Source organism: Sparus aurata, chromosome 11, assembly GCF_900880675.1.
Source record: "Sparus aurata chromosome 11, fSpaAur1.1, whole genome shotgun sequence".
In the NCBI taxonomy this organism is placed as follows: domain Eukaryota; kingdom Metazoa; phylum Chordata; class Actinopteri; order Spariformes; family Sparidae; genus Sparus; species Sparus aurata.
Window position 1 is genome coordinate 7880823 of NC_044197.1, and position 25343 is coordinate 7906165.

General features: G+C 40.5%; 2 protein-coding genes across 6 annotated transcripts in view; one reads left to right on the forward strand and one right to left on the reverse strand.

Annotated features, from left to right (window-relative positions):
- Positions 1–24427, forward strand: fip1l1a (FIP1 like 1a (S. cerevisiae)). Of its 2 annotated transcripts, XM_030432862.1 has the most exons (13): positions 7–493; positions 723–786; positions 2492–2601; positions 2980–3078; positions 3198–3313; positions 3510–3595; positions 6048–6147; positions 6230–6329; positions 10165–10219; positions 14182–14228; positions 14853–15039; positions 23659–23802; positions 23893–24427. In XM_030432862.1, the coding sequence occupies exons 1-13, from the start codon at positions 418–420 to the stop codon at positions 24026–24028; spliced, it is 1320 nt and encodes a 439-aa protein (XP_030288722.1). In that variant the 5' UTR covers positions 7–417; the 3' UTR covers positions 24029–24427. The 2 variants fall into 2 exon arrangements, with proteins under 2 accessions (XP_030288723.1, XP_030288722.1); XM_030432863.1 differs by lacking the exons at positions 14182–14228; positions 14853–15039 and having other exon boundaries at positions 1–493.
- lnx1 (ligand of numb-protein X 1) overlaps positions 24216–25343 on the reverse strand; it is a 36734-nt gene continuing 35606 nt past the window's right edge. For all 4 annotated transcript variants that reach the window (XM_030432857.1, XM_030432858.1, XM_030432860.1 and 1 more), the window contains one exon: positions 24216–25251. In XM_030432857.1, coding sequence (XP_030288717.1) covers positions 25116–25251 — 136 coding nt within the window. In that variant the 3' untranslated portion in view covers positions 24216–25115. The remainder of the gene's footprint in view (positions 25252–25343) is intronic.

A 25343-nucleotide genomic window follows, 5' to 3' on the forward strand; every position in this document is an offset into this window, starting at 1 on the left:
AACTGCTGGGCAATGTTACAGAGTTATCAATGACTTTTCGGGTTTCAATATCAATACTGAGACACTTAATGCATTGACATTATCAGCAACTACATTTTAAAAGGCAAGAGGGGAGAAAAATGAATCCTAATGCAGGACTGAAGTCTTAAAAACGTTATAAATATAGTAACCGTTCCTTTGATATCAGCAGGCAAGTAAACTAACTGTTAATAGCCGTTGGTCAACCCAGCACGAGACGGTTTCTGACCAGTGGCAGGGCTCGGTTAATACCGCGAGCGAGGCTGTTAATTCACTTAATTGCCATAGAAACACCTTGAAGTGCCCAACTGACAGACTGGCTGATAATCCAACATTCCTGTTTTCAACGCTTTTTTTAGCTACATTTCCGCACCGAAATCGACCTTTTCCCGTGTTAAAATGGTCTTACCGGAGTCGGACTCCAAAGTTTTCACTGAAAATGAAGATGAAGATGAAGACGAACAAATTTATCAATGTAGGTTTAAGCTGGCCAACCGCTTTATGCTAATGTAATTATTTGTTCTTTCATTGTTCTGCATTAGCTAACAGTAGTATAATAAACTTAAATTAAACAAGCGTAAAATCACAATCGCTAAGCGTTATAATATCTAAAAGTGAAATGAGCACACTATACGAAGTAAGTGTCAAAATAATAAGGCCACCAACTTGGACTTTAAGGTTGGTCTTGTGTGTCCGTGTTTCAGGGATTTATGGCATGAAGACTACATGTGACAAGCAGGAGAACGAGAGGGATCAAATCCTACCCAGGTGTGTATGATGTATTTGTTAGCATATTAACTCTTTACTTTTAATATGCTATTACCTGTCACAAATAATGTTTTAGGCAATGTGACATTTAAATGCAATCACTACTTTGCCTACCACAACCGTGACCTGCCTCAGAAATGCCATATTAAAGCACAGAAGCATTCAGATAATACACTTTTTACAGTACGATAATGACGGTGATCATTATAGTTGTACAGTACGTGAGTGATGGCACCATGCAGCCAGTCATGTGGAACATGAAGAAGCATTGTGATGCTCATTTAATCTGCTGCCAGGGGAGCAGTGTTTATTTTTGAGCTGGGAAATGTTTAGTGTAAGCAAATCACATAACTGGATCACTGACAATATTTGTTGTCTGCAATCTCCAGCTTCTTGATCTCAGAGTAAATGTAGCATGACCTGCCAATTACAGGAATATATTATAATGTAATGTTTCACATTTGTGGCTTGAATGTAAAGCAATTCAACAGTCAAGTGTCTTGGGTTTTGGTGCTGTGATATTGCAGGATTTGTGATATTAAGAAGTAAAATATTCATACCCTGTAATAATGCACATATGATAATATCTTTAATTCATTTGTGTAGTTGTTCTTCCTGTACACTGTACAGTTTTGGTTACAAATTGTCTCCACCTCCTGACACTCATATTTTGAGGGTAATGTATTTGTTAAAAAAAGAGACAAAACACACAGTCAACAACGTCATTAACAGATTTGATTGCTAGCATTTTTTTTCTTCATGTAGTTAAGTTAAATCTGATGTCATGACAGCCCCAGTTCACTTAACGTTCTGATGCCAGATAGTTAGAATGACCCACCAAAATCAGAACAAAACTTTAACAGTTGTTGATAGATGTACTTAAAAAACACTTTTTTAAAAGCCCTTTTCAACAGATTGTAAGCCATCGCTGAAAAAAAAGGTTTGAGCTCTTCTTGGGTGGTTTGATCATGTTTGATCATGCCTTGGATGCCTTTGTGAACTGGTATCTTTAAAAAAAAAAATAATAATAATGATGTAATATCATTCACTAAAGATTCTGTAAAAGAGGCACTTAGCTTGTGATTGGGCTGGACAAGAGTTTTCTGATTGAAGCACTCAGCTAAAAATAGCAACACTGAACTCTCCAGCAGTCATTATTTTGTTCTGTGCACATTTTTTTTTTATGTGTTTTTGTCACAGAACCCACCAAATAACCAGAATTTTGGCCTGCAGGTGGATATTATTATTATTTTTTTTTTCTTGTTTTCTTTCATTTTATGGGGTACTTTGAAAACCATCCCAGATGATGAAAACAATGACAATGAAAGAGCTGATGAATAAAATGATTTGTGTGCAGCCACTTACATTCTCATATTCAGTTCGTATAAGCGTATAACTGTTTACATCCATCTTGTGACAAAATAATGCAGAATGTTTCTGCCTTTTATTGTGTGTGTTTGCCTGTTGGGCATAATATGAATGTGCGTTATTTGTCAGGAACCCACTTCTGTCAAAATGTAGCTTTGAGATATTTTCAATGTTTTTTTGTTTTTTTTTTGTGATATATTAAGCTTGCATTTGGAGCTGCCATTCGAAATTAGGTTATCAGCTCTCAATCCAGTGCGGAGTGTTTCTCATTGTTCAAGTTAATGTCATGATGATGGAGATAACTGTGTTGGTAATGTTTATGCCTCTTGTTTTCTAGCTGCTCCGGGCCCTCACCTGTGCACCTGAAAAATAATGCTGAAGGGGGTGACTCAGAACACGAGGCAACACATAAAACAATACAAGCAGAAAAACAAGAAGACCAGGAAGGTCTGATGAAAAACTGAAACTAATCAGCATTCAGCCCCCAAAAATGCAGCATTAATGTATTTCGTATTGTTAAAAAAGCCACAGAACAGCAGACTTTTAGCTTGTTCATAATACAGCCTAGTTTCAGAATAGCTCTTTCATGAAACAGCAAGTTGACTGTGCAGACAACCCAGGGAATATCTGACCTTAAAAAATCTACATCATCTGCTTCATTACTGTACATCAGCTCACTTTAATGATGTATTTATGCTAAAAGATGTCCCATGGCCCTATTGAAAATGAATGAATGATTTTCTTCATTAAAGCCCTTCGCTTATATGCCTGTCACAATTATGAGGTATCTATTTCACACATATTTCCTGTAAAATGTTTTTACAGGTGATAATACAATGGGATCAGACATCGATGCATTGATCTGTGTACAACAAATCCCAGTTCTGAAGGCAAAAGTAGAGGAAAAGCCATGGTTGAGACCTGGTCAGTAATGGTCTTTGAGCCTCATGTAAATCTTTCTGTGCAAACGTGTACAGTCATTAATTAAATATGTAAGTAATTATGCACAGATTGCTGATAACTAGTTTGTGTTTTGCTTTTAGGTGCTGACATCTCAGATTACTTCAACTATGGCTTTGATGAAGAAAGCTGGAAAACTTACTGTAAGAAACAATTGAAACTGCGTACAAGTAGTCAGAAGCTATACACTCAAATCACGGTAAGACAAGATGTCACAGATGGGATTTAATAACAGTCTTCCCTTTTGAAGAGACCAGAAACCCAATTTGAAGAACTTAATCTTAAAACATAATTCACAACAGATATTAAGACTCTTGGTTTCATTTTAACTAGGAATTAATTATAAATAGATTAGAAAGCAGAGTAGAGTTTAAAATTGTTGTTATTCTATTCAGGCTGAGAATTGGAAAAATACACATGGAAAAAAAGGCTCTTGTTCTGCGTATGCTTCTTCAGACAGCCAATCTACACGTGCCTCCAGGTTGGTAAACATGTCTTCTACCTACTGTCCTTGATTTCAGTGCCCAACCACACATCTCATTCCTCGCTCTAAACTCTGAGCTTAGAGCCCGGAGAGGCTGGCAGCTGGTTGTTTGTGTTTGTTTGTGACACAACAGCTATCAGGCCATCTGTTTTCTCTGATCCTAAGATGGACTCAGCATATTAGGGTTCTATTGGCAAGGGATCCCAAAGTGTTGAGGTAAACAGAGACTAAAGGCCTAATGTTCATCTGTTAAAGGCTGAAGTGAGATTTCATAGAAGTTAGGTAGACACGCAGAGTACTGTGAACATAATTGTTCAGATATTTTATTTAGCGCTTCAAGGACACTTTTGACACTTTAAGTTTTCTAATAATTCTGTAGTTCTTAAGCACAAATAAAAGAATGCATGACTTTTACTCAAATGTGAGTATTTTTTACGTTCTAGTTTTGCTAGAAGTTTTGCTTTTACTTTAAGGTGCAATATGTAGTAACTGGCTATCTGGCAAAGGCATGCTCCAAACAGTTAGTGGCAGCATTGTCCTTTTGTCAGTGACCAAAAACTGTTCATAACTGTAGGGGCCATTAGCTAGTTAGCTCAGCAAATAGGGCTCCTGTTGGAGCTCAGCCTGGACTGGTAACTCACAGCACTTGGGGGAGTGTTGGTGATGTTCCCTATTGGACTATCACATCTTAAGGTACAAAGTGACCTGGGGCTAGCTGGTTAACATGCCAACTTCAAGAGCCATATTTGCTAAACAATTAGAATTTCATGTTTACCACTAAAATTCTTACATTTGGCACCCTTAAGTTCAAATTTTACATACTTTCTCACTACAACTAGCATATTGAATTAATTTATTTGCATTTGAATAATCACTACAAGGTCCAGTGTCTGGGATTTATTGGCATCTAGCAGTGTTGTTGAAGCCGCAACAGTGTAAACACCCTTGTCTTCCCCTCCCCTAGAATGGCTGGTTAAAATGCATAAATATGAAAAGCCCCTTTAAAGGCACATTCTGTGGTAACACAAACACAATAATTCTTAGTTTCAGGTGATTATTCATTCATTCATATAAAAACATTATTATAAATACTTTATTCCATTTCTGCCAACATGATGTTCCATTTCTAGAATTTATGTGGATTTCTATTGAAAAATACGACTAACGTGGTAATCGAAAAACCCAACCCATCTAAATTAAATGAGCCAGCTTTTAAGGGGAAGTTTGGAACACCAGAGCTGGCTGAAGCCTGTGTGGAACAGAGCTGTTAGACTAGGCCCATGGTGCTTTACAACCCAGTTACAGCCTCCCATCATTTATGTAAACACTCATGAGCAGCAGTTGCTTGTCATGTTAGTAAATATCATCCAGTCTCTGCATGCATTTTGCTGTTATTTATGGACCAGGTGCTATATGCATGCGAGTGCTTTTGCGAATACACACCAGCATTTTTTCCATCGTATTCGGTTGTCAAGGAAGCTGACTGGCAGGACTGGCTCCTTAATTAAAGATTTGTCCGTTGATGATGTTCACCTCCGATGGCAAGGTTACCCCTCAGGAGAGGTCATGTGGATCTGGGCACTGTCATGAATCTCCCTGTTCTTCAATGACAGAGCTGGACCAGAGGGAAACCAGGATGTCTGTATCAAGCTAGAGACAAATACTTGCACTCTATTATGTAGAGGATGATGTTCTCAATTAGGCTTTGATACTGCAGCCGTCTCATTATTGGAGATTGTGAAAAAATTATGCTTGCTTAAGGATGCTCTTGCTGTATTAATGGATTTGCGTGTGATTTTCTCAATTGGTGTTGCCTACTATGCAATGAATAACTGTCCCCTGGGATGTGATGAAACTAAATTTTTCGCCTATTTAGAATTTTAAATTCGTGTTGTATCAGAATGTATAAGAAACTGTGCGTTCCCTCTCTACACAGCCATTGTCTTAAAATTTTTATTCAGTGTGTATTTCAAAGCTGAAGCAAGCAGCAGAGACATTAAGGAGCTCAATGCACTTTCCCCATCCAGTTACCATTACATGTACTTGTTATTCTTGTTTTCCTGTATGTTTGTCTCTACTGATGATTAAATCCTAGTGACAGAAAGGGGTTAGTGTCCCATCTGTGTGTGTGTGTGAGTGTGCATGCTTGATGGGGGGGTGGGGGGTTTAGGACTGTAAAGGGCTGTTTTGTGAAGAAGGCGAGATGACCCAGATAAGAAGGTTTAATGCGTTAATGGACCTGCAGGGGGTTGCAGTATAGAGGCTCGGGGAGTGAGATTAGGACAAAGTAATATCCTGTTTTTAAAAATGTTATATGATAAGTGCACATCAAAACCACATGTAGGGGTTAAAATTGAGTTCTAAGGCTGATCTGCTTTTTTTTTTGGCACTGTTTCAAAAAACTGATTGCATATGTTGTAGACTGTTTATCATAAGATCTGATCAACAGACAGTCAAGTGCTGCTATTGATGTGATTGGAGAGCGACCTGGGCACAGCAGCAGAGTGGAGGGGCGTACACGTCTTAGAGTCGAAGGAAACAACACTCAGGTAGTGTGTGTATGTGTGTTAGTGAGAATGACAAACAGAGACACACACACTGAAGCTTTTAATACCTTTGTTTACATTGCAGGTAGTTACTAAGATGTCCCCTGAGGATGATAGAATTACTTCTAATGATCTGCTCCGTCCGTCTAAAGTCAATTCTCTCTTTGCATATACCACTCCACCAGGTAAGTCACTGGAAAAAACTCTGTTATTTATAGACTTTTTTATCCATAGACTTTGTAGGCAAATGTCCTTGCATTCAAGCCTCTCTCATCTGATGCTATGATTATAAACAGATGAGTTGTCAGTAAAGGTGCACTATGTACAGTACTGTTTTACTTTATATTTGGTAGACCCTGCCACCTCTCTAGCTTCAAATAGTGTTCTGGAGACCTTATATTTTTGAATTTGTATTATCACCTCATTAATATTGTAAATATAAAAATCCCGACTTTTCCAAAACTACATGGGGCCCCTTTAAGAAGCTGGATGAGTAGACTTAAGTGGAATATTTCAGATGGAAGGGGCCCTGTCAGAAACCCCATTGGGACACATCACGCAGCATGCAGCTGCACAAATGACTAATGGCAATCCTACCATGTGTGTATGTGTGTGTTTGTAAAGCTGCAACACGTGTCATAATAAATGATCCTGCCGAGCTGAAGGACAGAGGTGAACATTCGTGCGTATGTGTATGCACACGCATGTGTTTGAAGACACTGACTGGATCTATGCCTTCCAGGCAGGTGTCTGTAGTACCATCCAGGTGCTCTCAGTCTCTACACTTCCTCTTGGCCTCTGTAGTGAATCAGATCTAAATCCAGGAAGACTCCCTGGCTTCAGCACACAGCTTGTCACATGCCATATCTTCATCTTCAAAGGATCCAAAATAGATGCTCCGGTTCAGGCCCCCTTCTAACCCCATACACACCCCCATTGAGCCCCATACTGCCTGGTAAACCTGTGCCAGAGCTGCTAATACAACCAAAATATCAAACATCCTGCCGCTTTGAACAGTCAACTCCAGCTTTGAAATGTATTTGTGTAGCTTTTTATCTAGGCCACTCCCCTTTCTTTAAGTAATAGGCCCGACCTTCTTTTGTGATGCAAATGTGTAACATGATAAAAATAGCCCCTGGAAAAAAAGCGCTGGGCCAGCATATTCTGGCATGGGAAATGTGCTGAACAGAACTACTATTCAGGAGGGAATAGGGCAGAGGGAAAGAAGGAGTTGTTTCTTAAATTTTTTTGTTTGTTTTTCATTCAGGTCACATTAGATGCCAAATGTGTTTGATAGATGCAGATTTTGGAGCAGAATTGTGTCATTGCAGGGTTGTTCTTGTCATCTATCAGTGCAGCACCAAGGTGAGGCTGTCTGCTGCTCTGTGCTGCAGCTACCGGTTAGTGGGTCGCTACAGTCAGTGTAGCAGCACAGCCTGTATGTGAGTGTCCTTCCATTTGCCATTGATACATAGCTGATGCTCAGCTGACGTTCAGTTCTTTCTGAATTGACCATACCATTACCATATCCCCTCAGATCATGGTTATTGATAAGAGCTACTGACCTCTATAGCTATATATAGCTATATGTCTATATATAGCTTTGTCATTGAAGGGATCAATGAATGAGAACATGTAAGCTCAGCAGTCACATAATGTGTTAAAATACCAGTATGATTTATGTTGGGGCTTTGTCAGATTTCTAAGAACACAACATGTATTGCAGCAATTCCTTTTTTTTATCGATTTAATGAAAAATCTGCACCCAGTATTGATTTTAAAGTTAAGAAAGACAGCCTTTTCTCAGGATGCATTTGACCAGCAGCTAATGGCTTTGCTCAATGACAGGACACTGTCCCTGCAAAAAGAATTGTGCACATCTGTCTGAGTCAGTAGCCGTTATCCAAGCAAAACACGTTTAGACCACTACTGTAGTGCAGAATGGCAGCATGTGTTTCAATGTGAAATATCAACCCCATCTAAAGCCCTCTGGCCTGTAGCTCTGTGAAACATTAGCATGCGAGAGTATGCCACGCAAGCACAATTGGCGGCAATTAGCCCTCAGCCATTAGCTCTCTCATACGCTGCCAAGCATGGAACTCCAGGCCTCATCAAACACTCATTTGAGATCACCACAGGTAGAAGCAATTACTCACGCTAACATTCATGGCATGTGTGGCATTGGTGTTTAATGTGCGTGCATGTGTGTCAGTCTGTGTATGTAGTGCGCATGCAGATTCGCCAGTTTTTTGATCACTTTTAATACATACTAAACTCCTAATATTTTCACATAAAATTCATTAGTCGTAGCGAAACCTTATCTCTGATGTTTGTCTGCATGTGGCACAATTTATGGTCCTGATGAATCACACTGTTGTTGTTTTGGCTTGTTTCCTTGAAAGGCATTGCTTCAGGTTGGCCCTCAGCACCACACTTCAGCTCTTCCTCTCTTGAACTGTTGGAAGTTTGTATTTTTGTGTGTTTTCCCTTGGGCGTCCAGGTGTCTGAGGTATCAAAGGCCTCGCTCGGTCAGTCTTCCATAGTGAGCAGTTCAGGCCCTCTCAACTCGGTGGGACTTGTATTTTAAAGGGAAGGAAGATGTTCTACATTTCGCTTACAAAGCAGGGGAGCCCTGTGTCCTTTTTTCACATTCAAGCTCGAACTTCCAACAGCTCTTATTATTCTTCCTCCTGTTTCAGCCATTTTTTTCTCCTTTATGTTGTTGAACACTGCTCTGAGCCCCTCTCACGTAAGGGGTCTTTACAGAAGAAGGAAGGGGATGGTATCCAGATGTGAATGTGCGTCTTTGCCTTGGCGCTTCAAAGGAATCTCTATATGTATGTGTATGTGTGTGCAGGCCTGAGTGTGTGACTCAGAACTGATTGTGTTGCTTGGTCACGTAAAGTTTGAGCATTATAACAAGTGGGGCCATTAACTGTGCACTCAAGCGTTTGACTCGCTCCGTTTTATTGATGGAGGAAAAGGCAAGTAGGACCTGCCACATTTTGTTGCTCTGACATTTTGAGGCTGATCTAATTTCTCTACCTTAAATGGAAGAACACCATAAATTATTAGGCAATGTTGTTGGTAATTGGCGTTTCTTTTGAATTTGTAACTTGTTTTTCTGCTCTTTGTTTCTTTCACTTATTAATTCTGACACATTGAACCTCCCCTGCTGAAAGTGCTGTCCTAAGATTTCCATATGAATATATCAGCATATCTTGAACAAGATATGCTGAACATTTGCCATTTTCCTCTGTGGTAGCTGTCTGTTATTTCTCATGTTAACTGTGTTTTACAGTAATCGCTGTCCTTCCCATATGACTATGTTTTTTTATTGGAATTTTTAGGTCTTCACATAATAATGTGAAAAGCAAATTATTGAAACCTTTGTGATATAAAAACATTGTATCTGGTTCCAGATTATGCAACATACGTTTTAACTGAAAAAAGAGGGCAGATTGTTTGAGCAGTTTTGCATGAACTCATAAAGCATAATCAAAATAGTTTAGTTTACAGATTATACAAATGATTTAAACACAGAATATTCAGTAATATTAGCCATTAGTTAGAATGATACTAAAAGCAACTACTTGGAACAGCTATTTATTAATTGTTTTTACATAAAGGCCCTTTAAGCCTCTAAGCAAATGTGCTAATGTACTAATGTAACGTGGTGTACCTTGTAATCAGTATTGCTGCAATCCTACTGTGACTTGAACGGTCTGCTTTTTTTCTGAAACTGTGAAGCAAACTCATCTTAGCAAAGCCAGAAATACAATCAGTCAACAAGTGAAAGATAGCTAATAATATCAAAGTGATGTTGTGTGTTGTTGATGCAGTCTGCCACCTCTCCAGGCTAACAGTGGAGGTGGCAGTAAAAATGACTTGTGCGTGTAATAAAATGTTGTGTAATGTGCATTTGGAACTGGACGCTCAAAATTGGGGAGATATCCAAAAAATCTAAATCTGTCAGGACCATGACTCAAAGGTCTCAACATTGCCTTTTTCTTCACGCAGCTTTCCTTTACCGACAAAGACCCCCTCCTTCCTCTTCCCATGCTACTTTTGACAGGTGAGTACATGCATTTGTCATTATGTACTGTATGTGTAGTACAAAGTGTCAGATGTATTTGGTGCAGCGTTGGAGCAGGAAGAAAAAGCAGGTGGGATGGAGAAAGGGAAGCAAGTACACTGATCCCTATTCAGGGGGGTTGACTCAGGTGCAGGAACAGGTAAGAAACAAATTCAGCAGAAATGCGGGAAGAAGAGAAGAAAACATTAGTCAGAGATTGGCCTGGAGATCATTAATAAAAGGTGCATTAGTGCTGAAAATAATTGCTGTTGAAAGCAGTTCCCTAATTTCTGAGGCAGAACACGTGTCTCTTAAGTGTCACCAAAGGACAACCCATATTTAGGGTTTCTGACATTGCTGCTTTTCATTCTAAGCTGGGTCAGTTTTATCACTGTGCAGCTGGACCAATGGCCAAATAAGGTAGAAGGCAATACAGCAACCTTGTTTGTGTCTGTTTATCAGTGTCCAAGGCATCTCTCCCACTCCCCTCTTCCGATCCATGTCACAACCTGTCTGCAAACATTTCAGCTCTAATTTACACTGCTTAGTTCACAAGTGGGCCACGTTATACCCTAGGCGCTCCTGCATTCTCTTACAGGCCCCTAAATGCAGCTCCACTCCAGTTTTGTTTGCTGCACAGCTTGTTTTTCCTTGGATGTTTTCTGTATCCAGTCTGTCTCATTCCATCTCTATGTTTGTCTGTCTCTCTAGCTTCCTGTTCCTTCATCTTTTTTCTCTTTTCTCGATCCCACTCTCTCCCTTTTTCTCCTAATTTGCTGTGTCTACGTGTGCCTGAATTCACTCTGCCCTGAAAGAAGGTTTTTCTCACATCTCAGTCCATCTGCCAAATCCTCACATCCTTCAGGGACTTACTGTTCCAATGAACTCTGCCAACCATCTCCCATACGCTTTATGAATCATTTCCTTTTTAACTTTTCTCTTACACACACATGTGTAGTGTTTACACAGATAGTCTCTGCCTTAAAGTTGGTGCTCAGCCTTTTCCTCCAGGATAGTAGGGACAGCAGGTATTTTTGGCATGATCTGGGCCCTGGCTTCTAGTACCATGAAGAGGGCCAAGTGCCCAAAGGACTCCCACTTTCCATATTTAGTTTTGTAAACAAGAGTTGTGTTAATTTCCAAATGATACACTGATGATGATATATATAGGGGGATTAGTTGTGAGCATTCATGGTTTCCGGTATTTCACATTCTCACGTCCAGTCTAAATCTATTTCTAATGTATTTGATGAATGAAAAGTCAAATTGAGCACAGTCATCACTGGGAAAAGCACTGTTGAACAAGTATGGAAAACACTAGATGTCATCATACTGTTTAATCCAAAGCCAACACTACTGTGTCTGTAGATGGATTTCACAGAAAAAATTTCCAGTAAAAATAATTGTGTGTGGCTTTTATAGTGACATAAACCCAGTACGTGTTAAATGATAATCACTGGCCCTAGGGCTTTTTAATGCTAAGAAATGTGTTATTGGACATGTTAAAACTGCTTTTTTATGGATTAGAGGGGGGACTGATTGATTATCAGACAACTGGTGAAAAAGAATAATAATGCCACACAGGCTAATAGGAAGCTTCTCTTATTGTCACATGTCCTTGCCCTAACAAAATTGGAATTAAAAACAGTCCCACAACAGACATTCACACAACAGTCAGTCAGTTATTACAGTACAATGCTGTAAACAACTACATACCAGAAACATATTGAAATTCATCTCAAGCTATTTTTGATAACTCTCATCCAGTTATGTGATTTGACTGTCCTACCTCACACCATTATCAGGTGACCAGGTGTATCAGGTAATATAATGGTGGTACATCATTAACAATTAAAAGATTAAGAGATAATAATAAAAAGATAAAAAGCTTACAGCTAAAGCTCCATCCTGCCTTGATATCCTTCATCCCTTCTTGTTTACTTTGCTTACTTCCCTCTTTGCCTCTTCATTTCATCCCTTTCTTTCCCTCCTGCTTGATTAGTCTCATTTGCCTTCTTCCTGTCATGTTTCTCTTCTTCCTGTCTTGGATAATCACTTTGCTCAAGGCTTTTTGTGGTGACAGTGGGGTGGCATCCAGTCATCGACGAAGAGCTGAGGTTCATGGCGCGCTTTTGTGTGTGTGTGCTTTGTGTCAAACTGCCTGGATGGACGGAAGCAGTGAAAACATGGTGTGGAGTTTTCAGAACCTGGGCATTCTCTCCATAAGCAAGCAGGATGGATTATATAATGAAACACAGAGTCGATAGACTGACCCACACATTTTCATTCTGGTAAAAGTGAGGGGGACTTTTAACAACCTCGTATCATAGCTGCGGCACCCATGGATTTTTGCGTAGTTGTATTTGCTTTATCGTTTGAACCGAATGCTTCATTCATGCCAGTTTGGGTGTATTTTTCAGTAAAATAGCCTTATAATCCAGAAGATTGAGCAACTAGACTAATATTGACTGTGACACTGGCTGAAAAAATGTTGTTATGTGTTTGCTATATCACTGCATATTTTTCATCTCTTATCCAAATTTTAATTCTTCTGTGATGCAGCAACAGGGCCATAATCCTCGTCCTCGAGCTCCTCCCTGTGTTGATACCCTTTCTACCTTTTCTGTTTACCTCACTTACATCCTTCTTTGCCTCTCCATTTCATCCCTGTCTTTCATTCCCTCCCAATTAGTCTCATTTGCCATCTTCCCATGATGTTTCCCTTCTTCTTGTCAAGTATAATCTCTTTTCTTTTGTGGTGACAGTGTTGTGGCATCGCGTCAATGACTAGCTAATCTTTGCGGCACGCTCATGTGTATGTGTGTGCGTGCTATGTGTACAGCGAAAACATGGTGTAGGATTTTTCATAATTTGGGCATTCCCTCAATGTATTTTATACGGAAGAGAGACAGCAAGACCATTGCGTTGTCTATGTGCTATTTGGATTTTTAAAATCTTTTTTTCAGTAAATTGCCATATTAGATTGGCAACTGGACTGTGAAACTGCCTAAATAAATCATAAATAGTTGCATAATATATATTACTGACCATTAGGGGAACTTGTGTTGCATTTTAGATGACGTTAGAATTATCAGCGTTCATGCTGATGAAACCCAGAGGCCACAAAGTAAGAGGTGTAGTGCAGAGTGCTTTGAAGAACCATTACACATAGTTATTATCCTCCTGTTAGAGCCTTGCCAGCAGCCACATGCTCACTCAGCCAGACTCATTCCTCCATTCACTCACTGTCTCCATTCACAAACAAGCCTCTCTATATCTCTACATCTACAATACAATAGAAATATTAGAGAGAGTAAACTGCCCAGGCCAGTGCTAACGTAGCAAATGGAATGATTGAGCTTCGAGATATAAGGTGCACTGTGTTTGAACTCACACCTGGTGGGGAGCATTTCTATTGGATGACCTTCATACACACCTTCAGCACATTAGGAAGTGATCAATTGGAAGCGGGTGTAGGCCTGTGCCACGTGGCCGGGGCAGAAGATCCAGATAGTATCAGCAATATGCCCTCCATCCGTTCCTGATGGACTGGCAAGCACACACTGCGTTTTGACAATGAGCCAGTCACTTCAAACACTTGGAAAACACAGCTGCGCATTTGGACAACTCCTTTGATCACGTTGCAGACCGATCCACTTATTTTGCTTTTTTTCATTCATTGATTCATCTGTAAGTTTATTTGTTATTTTTGGCAGTTTGAGAATGAATAACCCGACATACTATATCAAGCTGAATGATGGAAATGCATGGCTGCCAGGAAAAGATAGTTGACAAAGGAGAAAAAGGCAAATACTGTAAAATGTGGACTTCAGATGTAACCACAAATAGAAAAACCAACTCGTGAGCATTTTAATGGAAATGTATGTTGCTAATGTGTTGCTACATGTGGTCATGTAGAGTTTATATGTGTCACTTGACATAATGTCCACTTTCATTTTCAGTGGTTACTCTAAAGTCTTTGATAAACCCTCAACGTCAACTTCATCAGGTATGTCTACTTTTGTAAAATCCCTGAATATATAATGCTTCATAATACTGACTTCAGTCTTGTTCCTGTACCAATACCACGGGTATTCTGGCTGTACTGTGTTAATTGATCCCTTCAGAGGAGTGAGCTGCTCTTGGAACTTACTCTCTTCATGCGCTCAACTGTCTTTGAATACAGAGACATTTCCATTAGGACAATGAAAATAAGGGATTTCGGCCCTGGAAGCCTTTTAGACAGATCGATGCACAGTTACAGCCTCTTGAAAGTTTGCTCGGATTGTTTTCAGCACAGTATTAATGTATTCTTTTTATTTTCTGTGAAAAACGCTGTTAGTACCTGCCCTATATATTCTGTCTGAACTCCCAGTGTCCTAAATATGCTCTCTGAAAGACCGTTGTTGTTGTCCTTCCCTCTAAAGTTACATGAATTAAACAAAAGTATTGTTTTGGAGAAGGTCAACAGAAAATGTCATTCTGTAAAGGGTCAGGTGCTGCCATGAATGCAATGAATTGGTGAATGCTCAGTTTGTAAATTCAGCGTTTGAAAACTGATGTGTTTGTCAACTGTTGCTGTTTCTGGAACTCTCCAATCAGCTGTCTGGCATCACTCTTTTTTTTCTCTGAGGTGTGCCATCCTTAATCCCCTGGGGAATTTCCACTGGAGTGATTGAAACTGCCAAGGCCTGGGAGTGCTACATAAGGCAGGAAATGTGTTACAGTTACAGAGGCAGAACCAGACAGTATGGTCATGACAAAGAGAGTAAAAGAGGCAGAGAAAGAGACAGGGAGGACTGTTCCTTTTCATACAACAGGTGGGTCTCAATGAGTTACACGTACTTAGTCTATTTAATTTTCAAGTCTGTTTCCCTTGATGTATCGCATTGAACAAGCACAAGACACTGCATGCCCCCTTCATTTACATGCCCCTCAACTCTCTCGTGCCTCTGTAGTGAATAAATACAAAAGTCTGCTCAGCACCTGCGGCTTTCTGGATTGGCCATCATATAGTATATTGGTTCTGGTCCAGATATCCAGTTTTTTTTGGGCTCCTTCAATATGTGTGCTGACGAAAGACAAAAACAGACCAAAGAACAAGGAGGAGGAGGAGGAGGAGGAAGCAGTCTGTTTGCCAGGTGGGACAGTGCAGAGTATGGTGCTGGTATCCGTGCTGGGTAATATTTCAGTATGAAACCGTAGAAGCATGTGATGGCAATTGTTGTAGGAGCCTGAACCGAAGACTTCTAGTTGTGTTGTTTTGCATTAATTGTATAGTTCCCAGAATTAGCTGTAATTTTTGATATGTAGCTTTTTGTGGCACTGTAATGTCAGAGTATTTTCTTAGTGTCCATTCTTGCAGAGGAAGCAGAGCTGCAGCTGGAACTGTGCTCTGACTCTGTGAGTGGCTCCTTGTTTCTTCAGCTGATAGCTATAATATAACCAGCTATGACTGTTGTGCGAAAATGCACACTATTGCAAAAGTGCGCAAGACTTTTGTGACAGGAATCAAGATTATTGCAAGGCCAGGAGAAATTATTGCCAACATATGCAAAACTTGTTTTGTTTTTTTTATTATTTGTTTTTGTTCTGGTGCAATGAGAGTGCAGGCTCGATGAGGGAACAACTCCCCGTATTCGCCGGCTACTGCCAGGAAATAATTGATCGATGCTCCTCCGCATGGTGCTTGAGCCCTTCCACCCTGTGGCTCATGGATGATAAGAGCCAATCAGATTTCCACTCGAACTTTTCGCATAGTGCCCTACTACCCCACAGTCTGACAGCCAGAGTGTTGCCTTATGTGTACTCATGCTCACATGCATGCACAAGCCAAATCCTGCCCTACATTTTCTCTACACACTCAGTTTTGACCGGTAGCCAGATGCCTATTTAATTATTATCAAAGCAGGCAGCTGCCAACTGTAATACACACACAGGCACATCTTCCCTCCTTCTCACATACTCCCTTAGCTGACCTAAGGCTCATACTGTATGATGAGTGAGTGTGACATTTTGTGGTGATTGACTACTCCTTACTAAAACATGTACATGTTAGGTATCAGGGATACTCCTGACATTGTCCTTGACCGAGGCACTGGCCTCAGATCTGGAGTTGGTGACTGTCTATTGCCCCTACATGGTTAAATCTATAAATACATGGGGTACAACTGAAATTTGGTGATTTCTAAGTTTACGGCTGTGAGTGCAAAAGCTGTTATGCTATTGATATCAACAAAGTCCTATGTCAGCAAGTGTTGAGGCTTCACGGTTAATGAACACGGATATAAGTGCAAAATAACAAAAATGACAAAATGTATCTCATACTGTACCGCGCTCTGTTGAAATATCCACATAAGCTGTTCTGCTTTTCAGCACTTCCCCTGCTTAAAGTGGTGAGCTCTTGCTGGAGTATTTGTGTGCATTAGATGACTGGAATCAGGTTTTGTATGAAAAGCTCAGAACAGTCTTGTGGGTCAAATAAGGGAAATGGGACATGGGGACAGCTGGGAAGCTGTAGGCAAACTGCAGAAGAACAGAAATAAGTGATTCACATGTGTGTGACAGACGCACAGGGAATGCACAGGAGATTTGGGTATTTATGCAATAAGATTTGCTCTAATGTCACAGTCACAGACGACTGTTCCTGTGGCCCACAGTCCAAAGTGTGCTGCTCTCACCTTCTGCGCTCTGTTGATGCCCTACATTCTGGTCACATGATCACACTGTTTTTCACACGCACACACACACACGCTCATATGCACAGGTTGTGTGTTTTATGTTACCTTGATTTATGACTGTGCCCTGAGCTATTTTTAGACTGGAACCAGAGGGATTCATTGTTTGTGTGTGTGTGTGTGTGTGTGTGTGTGTGTGTGTGTGTGTGTGTGCGTGTGTGTATGTGTGTGAGTGCATGTGTGTGCGTGTGTATGAGTGTGTGTGAGTGTGTGTGTGTGTGTGTGCGTGTGTGTATGTGTGTGAGTGCATGTGTGTGCGTGTGCGTGTGTATGAGTGTGTGTGAGAAGGGGAGTGAAACAGATGGAGCCTACCATGGCTCTGTTGCCAGCCACCCTTATTGTTCATTGGTGAGGTCAGTGTGACTGTTACATTGTGTATTTGGTGCTGCTGATGCAGGAGGTGTGCTTGGTAGCCCACATGTCCTGTGCTGAGTCACACACAAGGCGGAGTGTGGCAGGGCAGCCCTCCAGGCATCAGCTACTGGTTATCAGCTGTGGTTGTGACCACATGCCTTGAATTTACCACCGTCACTAATAGATTCCATGAGCTTAACACTCAAGTTTTCACCCATGCATTTATCCAGTGAGTGATATACTGGATAAATGCATGGGTGAAAATATGAGTTTATCCAGTGAGTGATATACAATATTTATGTCTCTTCTTCTTGTCTCCGACACCCTCTACCTTTTCACCAATGGGTGCAGGCTGAGGATGTGCTCAGCCATTTGGTCAACACTGACTATAAATCACATCTCTGGGTGATAAATGTGGCTCTCATCTTTCCAGCTGGCACTGCCTCAGTCGCTGTCATTATCGCTTTCATGTGTACGTATGCACACACTTGCACAAGACAATGGCAACATGCAGCATCCACTTTTATGTCTTGGTCCATTACTTACACATGGCATCGCTTAAACCGTTCAAAGAGACTTAAATCTAATTTAAATACCCTTCGGCTAGTTTGATCACTGGCTGACAGAAGCGCTTGCACACGTAAGCCAGTAAGTTCATTTGATAATAATTGAGTGTAGAGGTCCCGGTGTGATGAGGAAATTAAAATGATAATTGTCTCCCTGCTTAAAGTTGCACTAAAAGCTTTATTTGAAAATGCTGTAAGGCTAGTTTCACTGTTAACAAAGGACTGCGAATATGGAGCAGGAAGTGATAATTGAAAAAAGGCAGCTGTAATGCATAGCACTGAAACCAAATTAGGACACTGCTAATGCAGAACAGCAAAAGCATGGCAATGACATTTAACAGACTTAAAACAAATTTGCATCTGTCAACAATAACAGTTTCATCCAATTTGCGTCAATGCACGAAAGAGCTATTCCTTCCTTAGTTGGAAACATTTAGAGTTACTTTTTCATAAGTTTCATAAGTCTTGCCTGTAGACTCCTCAGTGCAGCTTTGATGGCAGCCTTGTGATTCGGAGGAACAGCCCCGTCTTTCTTCCAGGCTTTTGTCTCAGATTTAGGAGGCATAGCCAGATCCCAAATTGCCTCTTTCCTTTCACCGTAGGCAGAGAGGCGTACAGTAAAATCTGTCTTTGACTTGATTTTCCTCAGCTGCTTTTGTGCCTGATGCCACTTTTATCCTGGCTTCAGGCTCTGTCTTGGGGCCTGTATATTCTTCCACCTACATCTGTTTTTATTTTCCCCACTACTCAACTTACTTAGCCCCCAATGTGACATACTTTTTGTCTTTCTGACTCAACTTCAGGCATGAAACTAATTTCTTTACGCATCCAGTCCCATGGTCTATACGAAATCGATTTTTATGTTTTTTCTACTGTGCTTGCTTGCCCTTGCATTCAACAGTACAATCCATCTTTAATATTAAACAGACTTCGTGTCTTACCTTTACATAAATAGCTGCCGTACATTCCTCCTTTTAAATCTTGCTCTTCAGCTTCTTTTCCTTCCAAAGACAGCCAAACACACTTACTCATTTGCTTGCTTGGTATGGATTAAAGCTCTCATCCCAAGGGCACTGCGCTCTGGTTATCTTTTACAATAGATGTTTGTTTCTCACAAACTCTTGCCACAGACTCTATTGTTTTGTTGGTTTAAATTGACCTCCCCCAATTTTGTTCGATTTTACACTCACCCCCCTACAAAGATTTTGGCTTCTAAGTAGTATGTTTGTTCTGTCTGGAGCAAACAGATTGTGTCTTTATAAAACCGTGGTTCCCTCAAAAACCTACAGTAATTCAATGGTTCTGTATTCAGTCAAATCAAATATTCTGCTAAAAAAAACAAGTGAAGCTTTTGGGATAAACAAACACAAAAAAAAATCCCAAACAAAATACAGTATTACTTAAGAGCATTGTTCCATGCTTATAAACCCAGATCACTATAAAATGGAATACAACACTGTAGTTTACAGAATTCAGTGCTTTATGTACATATTTAGAATGGAAAGCCATCCAGTTGTGATTGTTTTCTAATCACTCTTGATTTGTATCGCGACACCACACAGTGCTGTAGTCGGACAGTGCGAATTAATGTGTTTTGTAGGAGGAGTAGTTTGCTCTTTCGTGTTTTTACAATCTTACCAACCTCAGCTTTAACTCAGGTTTTCTGGCTCATGTTTAACTGGGGTACACCATCATGGTTACCAATGAGGATCTGACAAAAACCTGCTGCTCAACCACCGAACAATAGGCTTAAAAGAAAAGCAGAGTAATTAATCCTGCAGAATCCTGACATGGACACAAGTACGACCTTCATGTTAAAGGAGCAAATAATAAAGAGCATTTGATTTTTTCGTAGATCAGATAATTTTTTTGCTGCTCCTCTCTGGTATAAGGGAGAGATAGTTTCTGACGCTATAAATAGGTAATGACAATTATAGATATATTTTTAATTTTTACAGTTTCTTTCAACCTGAAAAGATCCCTGATGCAGTCGATGCTTTTACACTCTTACTCCATCAGTGCGGCTCAGAATAACATAAGGTGACTTTGTGATGATAATTGGAAATAAAAGGCATCAACGATTCTGCTTTTGTGCTGCCGTCTTGGCCAGGTCACTATTGGAAAAGAGGTTTTAAATCTCCATGAGTTTTTTACCTGGTTAAATAAAGGATATTGATTGAACTTCTTTTATTCTCCATCCTGCTTTGGCAGCAGAAAGAGTTCTGACAATACTTTTAACTATTTTGTGTGAATGACATATTTATAATAGATTACTCATCATCAGACAAAAGACCAAAATTGCCCACTCTTTACCCACCTTTGTTCAAAGCTTTAGCTTTACTTTTAATACAATTATTGTCAGGTTGACACAGCTTCTTATTCTGTTCAATCATGTGATTAGATTGTATAAAGTTTACCTCGTCCAATATCACTTTTTGCCTTTGCTTTAACCAAATTGTCTAATGCGCTTCACTGCTTCACCTCTTTTCCAATTAAGTACCTCATTCATGTTCACATAAACGTGCTCACAGCTGGATCACTGATATTGTTTGTGCTACATCTGTCGCTGCAGGTGCGTGCATCCTGTTTGGGACACTAAAATAAAGATTTAGCTCAAGTCAAATCTTTAATAAACAATACCGTCTTCTTCACATACCATTTGGCTTCAGTTGCACACGTAGAGAGATGTAGACGTGGCGAGGCTGGAGTTTTCTAAGTGGGTCTGACTGTGCATTTGACACATAGCACCATGGGGTGCGTTAATGTGACCAAATAAGGTCACATTAGTAAAATCTACATATTAATTGGCTCTCACATGTAAATATCAAGCATGATTATCACAGAATAGATTAGTACTTAGAAACAGGAGATGAGAGAGATGAGGGAGAGTTATGAAAGCCAAATGAGGTTGCATTAATGGAACACTACAGTATTTAACCTTCTGCAGAGAGTTGATTGTTTCTGCAGAAAGTTTCCTCCTCTACAGTGGCCACTTAAACGCAAAGGCTGTCTCGGGAGCGAGTGTTTGTTTTGTCCGTTTCAGGTGATTATGAAAACATCACTATGAAAACTTAATCCATTCCTGCCAACATTATCATTAAAATGCTGTCCCTAAATCCCCTTAAATCCTACACACTGGACCTTTAATTGTGTCACTCACAAGTTTCATATCCGCAGTGTGGCCCACTTAATCATCTGGGCTTCTCAGTTAAATTACTGCAGGGATTGAGTGGATGAAATTACACGGCAGCAGGCTCAGGCATCTTATGAAATCTGTGCTACTGCCCGCCCCGACAGGCCTGGGCACTAGTAATGAATAAAATCATGAAATGTGAAAACAAATCCTGAGGCTTCTGAGCTATAATTTACTCTTTCTAACATGGTCTCTTTGGGATCTGTTTGACTGTGTTCTTGGTGTTATGCGAGGTGGTAGTTTCTGTGTTAAAGCTAATGGCTCTGAGCAAGAACAAATGTGGGCCTTGGGTCCTAATCCCCGCTGCTAACAGAAGAGCTGTCTCCAAATATTGAATATATTTAGCTTTGTACTTGCAACATCCCTGCCCCCAAAGGCTCTTGCTTTCTCTCTCTCTCTTCTGTGTTGAGTGAGTGAATGGTAATAATTACTCTGGCCATGTGTGAGCTGTTTGCCTTTTGCAGTGCAGTATCTGTACTTGTTCTTTTCGAGCAGGATGATAGTACTGTAGTGGCTGGGAGAAATGCCTTCAGTGTTATGATTCTTAAAGGTCAAATTGATTATTCTGAAACTCGAAACTGCAAGCTATACCAATGTATCTGGTGTTAAGGTGGGGGAGAATGAGGGATCTTCAAATGTATGCACACACCACAAATTCCCTTTAAGGAGACTGTAAGGTTTTCTCTTTAATCTCACAAACAAGCCACAGTATTGTCTGTATTCAGTGTATTCCGTATGGCATTAATCCCCAGGTAGAAGCAGGCAGAGTGCAGCTGACGATACCTTCTTCACCGACTTTCTTGTCTTATATACTAACTGTGCAAACGTTTACATGGCTGATTAACTAAAACATAATCAAGTCTAGTGGCAGAAACGTGCAATCATGTTATAGTGGATCTCATTTCAGCCAATCAGCCTCTGATTTGTAGAGACGCCCTCTGAAGGTCACACTGTAATATACTGCATCCTTCAAATGAGGCAGCCATTGACAGGGGACAACATGCCAACATGTTTTAATGATGGCACCTCTTTAAAGGGATTTTCATGGCACTCTCCAGTGCCACTTACAAGAAGGAGGAGTGAATAAAAATTAAATGTGCTAATAGGTCTCTTGATCATACTTAATCAAGAGATGTCTTTTGATCGTACTTTTATTATGCATTTGCCAGTGTTTCCCTGCAGATGAGGCATTCCAGTGTGGGCCAGCTAGCTTCCCCTCTCGGTGAAAAGTTTTGAGCCACATAGCTTTTGTTATACAGCCATACTTTAGTTCTGTTGTCTTTTTGACTATGTAGAGAGCTGAGATGGATTGACCTTTACACTGACAAATATTTACAATGCATGCTCTGACAGTTGCCATCTCTGACCGCTGTGCAGCTGAAAACCTGTGCCAGACCAGCATATTTTTGGTTACTATGACAGCTGATCTTTTGTGGCCATTCTTATTTTACTACTTACTTTATGTCGTAAAACATTATTATTAATGTACAATATAATGTTTGGAATTAATCTTGGTGTGCCCTTGCACAATCCTTAAAAAACCCACAGTCTAGCAGCTTTTACTTTGGGAACCACTGTTCTATAGATCGAATCACCGAACAGCCACTTCTTGTCAAATAGGCAAAATTCCTTATTTTTGTTGTCATTTTCAGCTCTATCTGTAAGACTTAAAAATGGTTTAAACACGGTCGTCAAACATATCTGAAGTTTCTCTTGTACATATTTTATGTACTGTGTTGCTTTGCTTGAGTCTTTGATTAACCAAATCCACCCAACAGTGACATCTCGCCGCCAGTTGAATGAACTGCTATTTTTGGGTAAACTCAAGCTGTCATTTTCTTGAGTCTGTTGCCCAACTGGAAAATTGGGTCTCCAACTTACTGTTTGTGAAAGTTACGTTATTATACGAAAACATCAAACGTGTATTTTAGATTAATGGGATGCATAAACATGATAAAGCAGAATAAAGCTGAACTGTATGTAAGTTATGTTCTATAGTCTTTAGTTGGAAACTCCTTCCAATCATTCAGTGTTCATTCCAATCATCATTTGACATCAGTTATTAGTTCCTGCTGTATGATTAAATGTGTAGGTGTAGCTTAATCAGCAGATATCCACTGTCACTGTGCCCTTTGCATGAATATGTTTTAGCATGTGAGTTTCCAGAGGTCATAGGAGGAGAGAGAAGTTGTAAAGTAATGATCAGTCCTGTGGTCTCGCAGGACTGCGAGTCCTACAGTGAAAAATAGACTTTTTCAGTTTGGAGGATACTGCAGCACGGCCGCTTGGCTTTAATGTAAAGGGCCTGCTGTGGCACTAGTGTTCGACTCTTTGTTACTTCAAGTCTTGGCCAGAGGGGAAGCTGTAAGGGCTCAGGCAGGCAAGCAGCAGGCATTGTGGTTAAGGTTTTGGTCCCTTGAGTTCTGACTTATCTCTGTCCCAGTTGAGAAGAGGGAGAAAGGCCACCAGTATCTTTCCTGTGGGCCATAAGCTCCTTTTCCCTTTGTGTTATTTACAAGAGAATAGGACTCAAGTCTCATCAATAGCCAATGGAAAAAATACACTGTATACTTGTATGGTATTTTTCAGTGGGCAGAGGCACATGAGGTCCAGGGACACCACAGAGCGAGGGTACAGACACCAAACTCCTGTAAGCTTCAATAAAAAAGAAGAAAAATGGCAAAGAGAGAGGAGACACACAGACAAAAGAGGAGAGCCAAGATCCTCATGCAGGTGTAACAGCAACACACACTCACACACATATGCAAAAAAGAATGAAAGATGACAGATTTCTAATGTGATTGTCATATATGTCCTCAACAGGAGTAAGAGTAATGGTGGTGAGGACAGAGACAGTCAGCGTAGACACAAAAACAAAAAGGCCAAAAGGCACAGGAAGGACAAGGAGACCAGCAAGGTGTCCTCCGCTGAGCAGGAGAGGAAATTAAAATGTGACTGACTTTCAGTCTGACAATCTATTTAATGAGAAGGAATGCCCTGTGGCATCTCACTGTACTGGAAATGTGAATTTAATTAGAATTGTATTAGAGACAGATAATTTGATGTATATATTGCATACACAATGTTTATGTTGCATAAGCTGTCAGTGTTGTTGAGGCTTTTAAGTATGAGCTTTCTCACACAGCTCTCTTTTTCAAATGACTTTATTGATCATTTAACCAAATGTACCATCAGATATACTACACAGGCCGAAGCGTGACAGACAGAACCACAGCAGACGGTCCCCAGACCGCCCGCTGATACACAGAAACCAAGTCAGTTTTTTTTCTTAAAAGTAAGAAAATTAGTAAGGCCTCCACAATGTCACCTAATTAAATATTTTTTAACATGTTATGAACACACTGATCCTTTTTTTTCATATATTTTTTATTGCCAGTGGTTTGATAATTTAGCCATAGCTTTTGAAATAAAAAGAAAACAAAACCTCAACACAGACTACTACTTGGCAACGTGTCCTCAGGTCAACGGATGAAGATGACAACCACTGTCAGTACAAACAGAATGAAGCCTATATTTGAAGGCCATACCACAAACGAACAAAAGAAACGTATTACAAGTGCTTGGATCAGTACTTTTTTAGACACCCAACATTTACAGTAAAGAAATGTGAGTCCAACTTAACGCATACCCTAATATATAACTACTGGAATTGGCAACGTGTTGTGTCTTCCCGTCCTTTACACCCACCGCAGTCACTGGGTGCTGTGCCAGAGAATGACCATGTCCTCTAAAATGACGCCCACCATTCTAGTTAGAAGTGGCTCAGTCCTGCGTCCAACCAGTTCAGCATTCTTGGAGGGGCAGGTCAACCCTCTGGTAACAATCCAGTCTCATGTTTGTCCTTCTCAAACCTCCTGGCAGGAAGTCTCAGCTGTCCATCAGAAGTGAGATATCCATAACAGCTACAGCACTATTCTAAGCTTCTCCCACACAGCAAGCTTAGGGTGGTCAGCCAGTCCAAAGCTCTGCCTTCCACATTCCTTGGTCAGTGCCGCTGAAGCAGCGCTGGATGGCTTGGAGCACTGCTACAGCAGGCTGCCCGGCCAGGAGACGATGGTCAGGGTGATTCTGCCCCGGAGCTCCTTCAGAAGGCGCACCAAGGCTGTGTGGGTCATCCCCCATGTGCTCTTCCCGTTCACCTCGAGCAAGATGTCCCCACACCTGCACAGACCGAGAAGGCAATCAAAAAAAACGTTCGATCGATATAAATAAAACATTTCGTTCACGGGCAGTATTAAGTGATGTGCTGAATA

Excerpts from the sequence above, each read along its gene's own strand:
- fip1l1a (XM_030432862.1), top strand. The coding sequence starts at position 418 with ATGGTCTTACCGGAGTCGGACTCCAAAGTTTTCACTGAAAATGAAGAT. Across the intron at positions 2,602-2,979 it reads AAAACAAGAAGACCAGGAAG|GTGATAATACAATGGGATCA; the intron begins GTCTGATGAAAA and ends ATGTTTTTACAG. Across the intron at positions 15,040-23,658 it reads TGTTCCTTTTCATACAACAG|TGGGCAGAGGCACATGAGGT; the intron begins GTGGGTCTCAAT and ends GGTATTTTTCAG.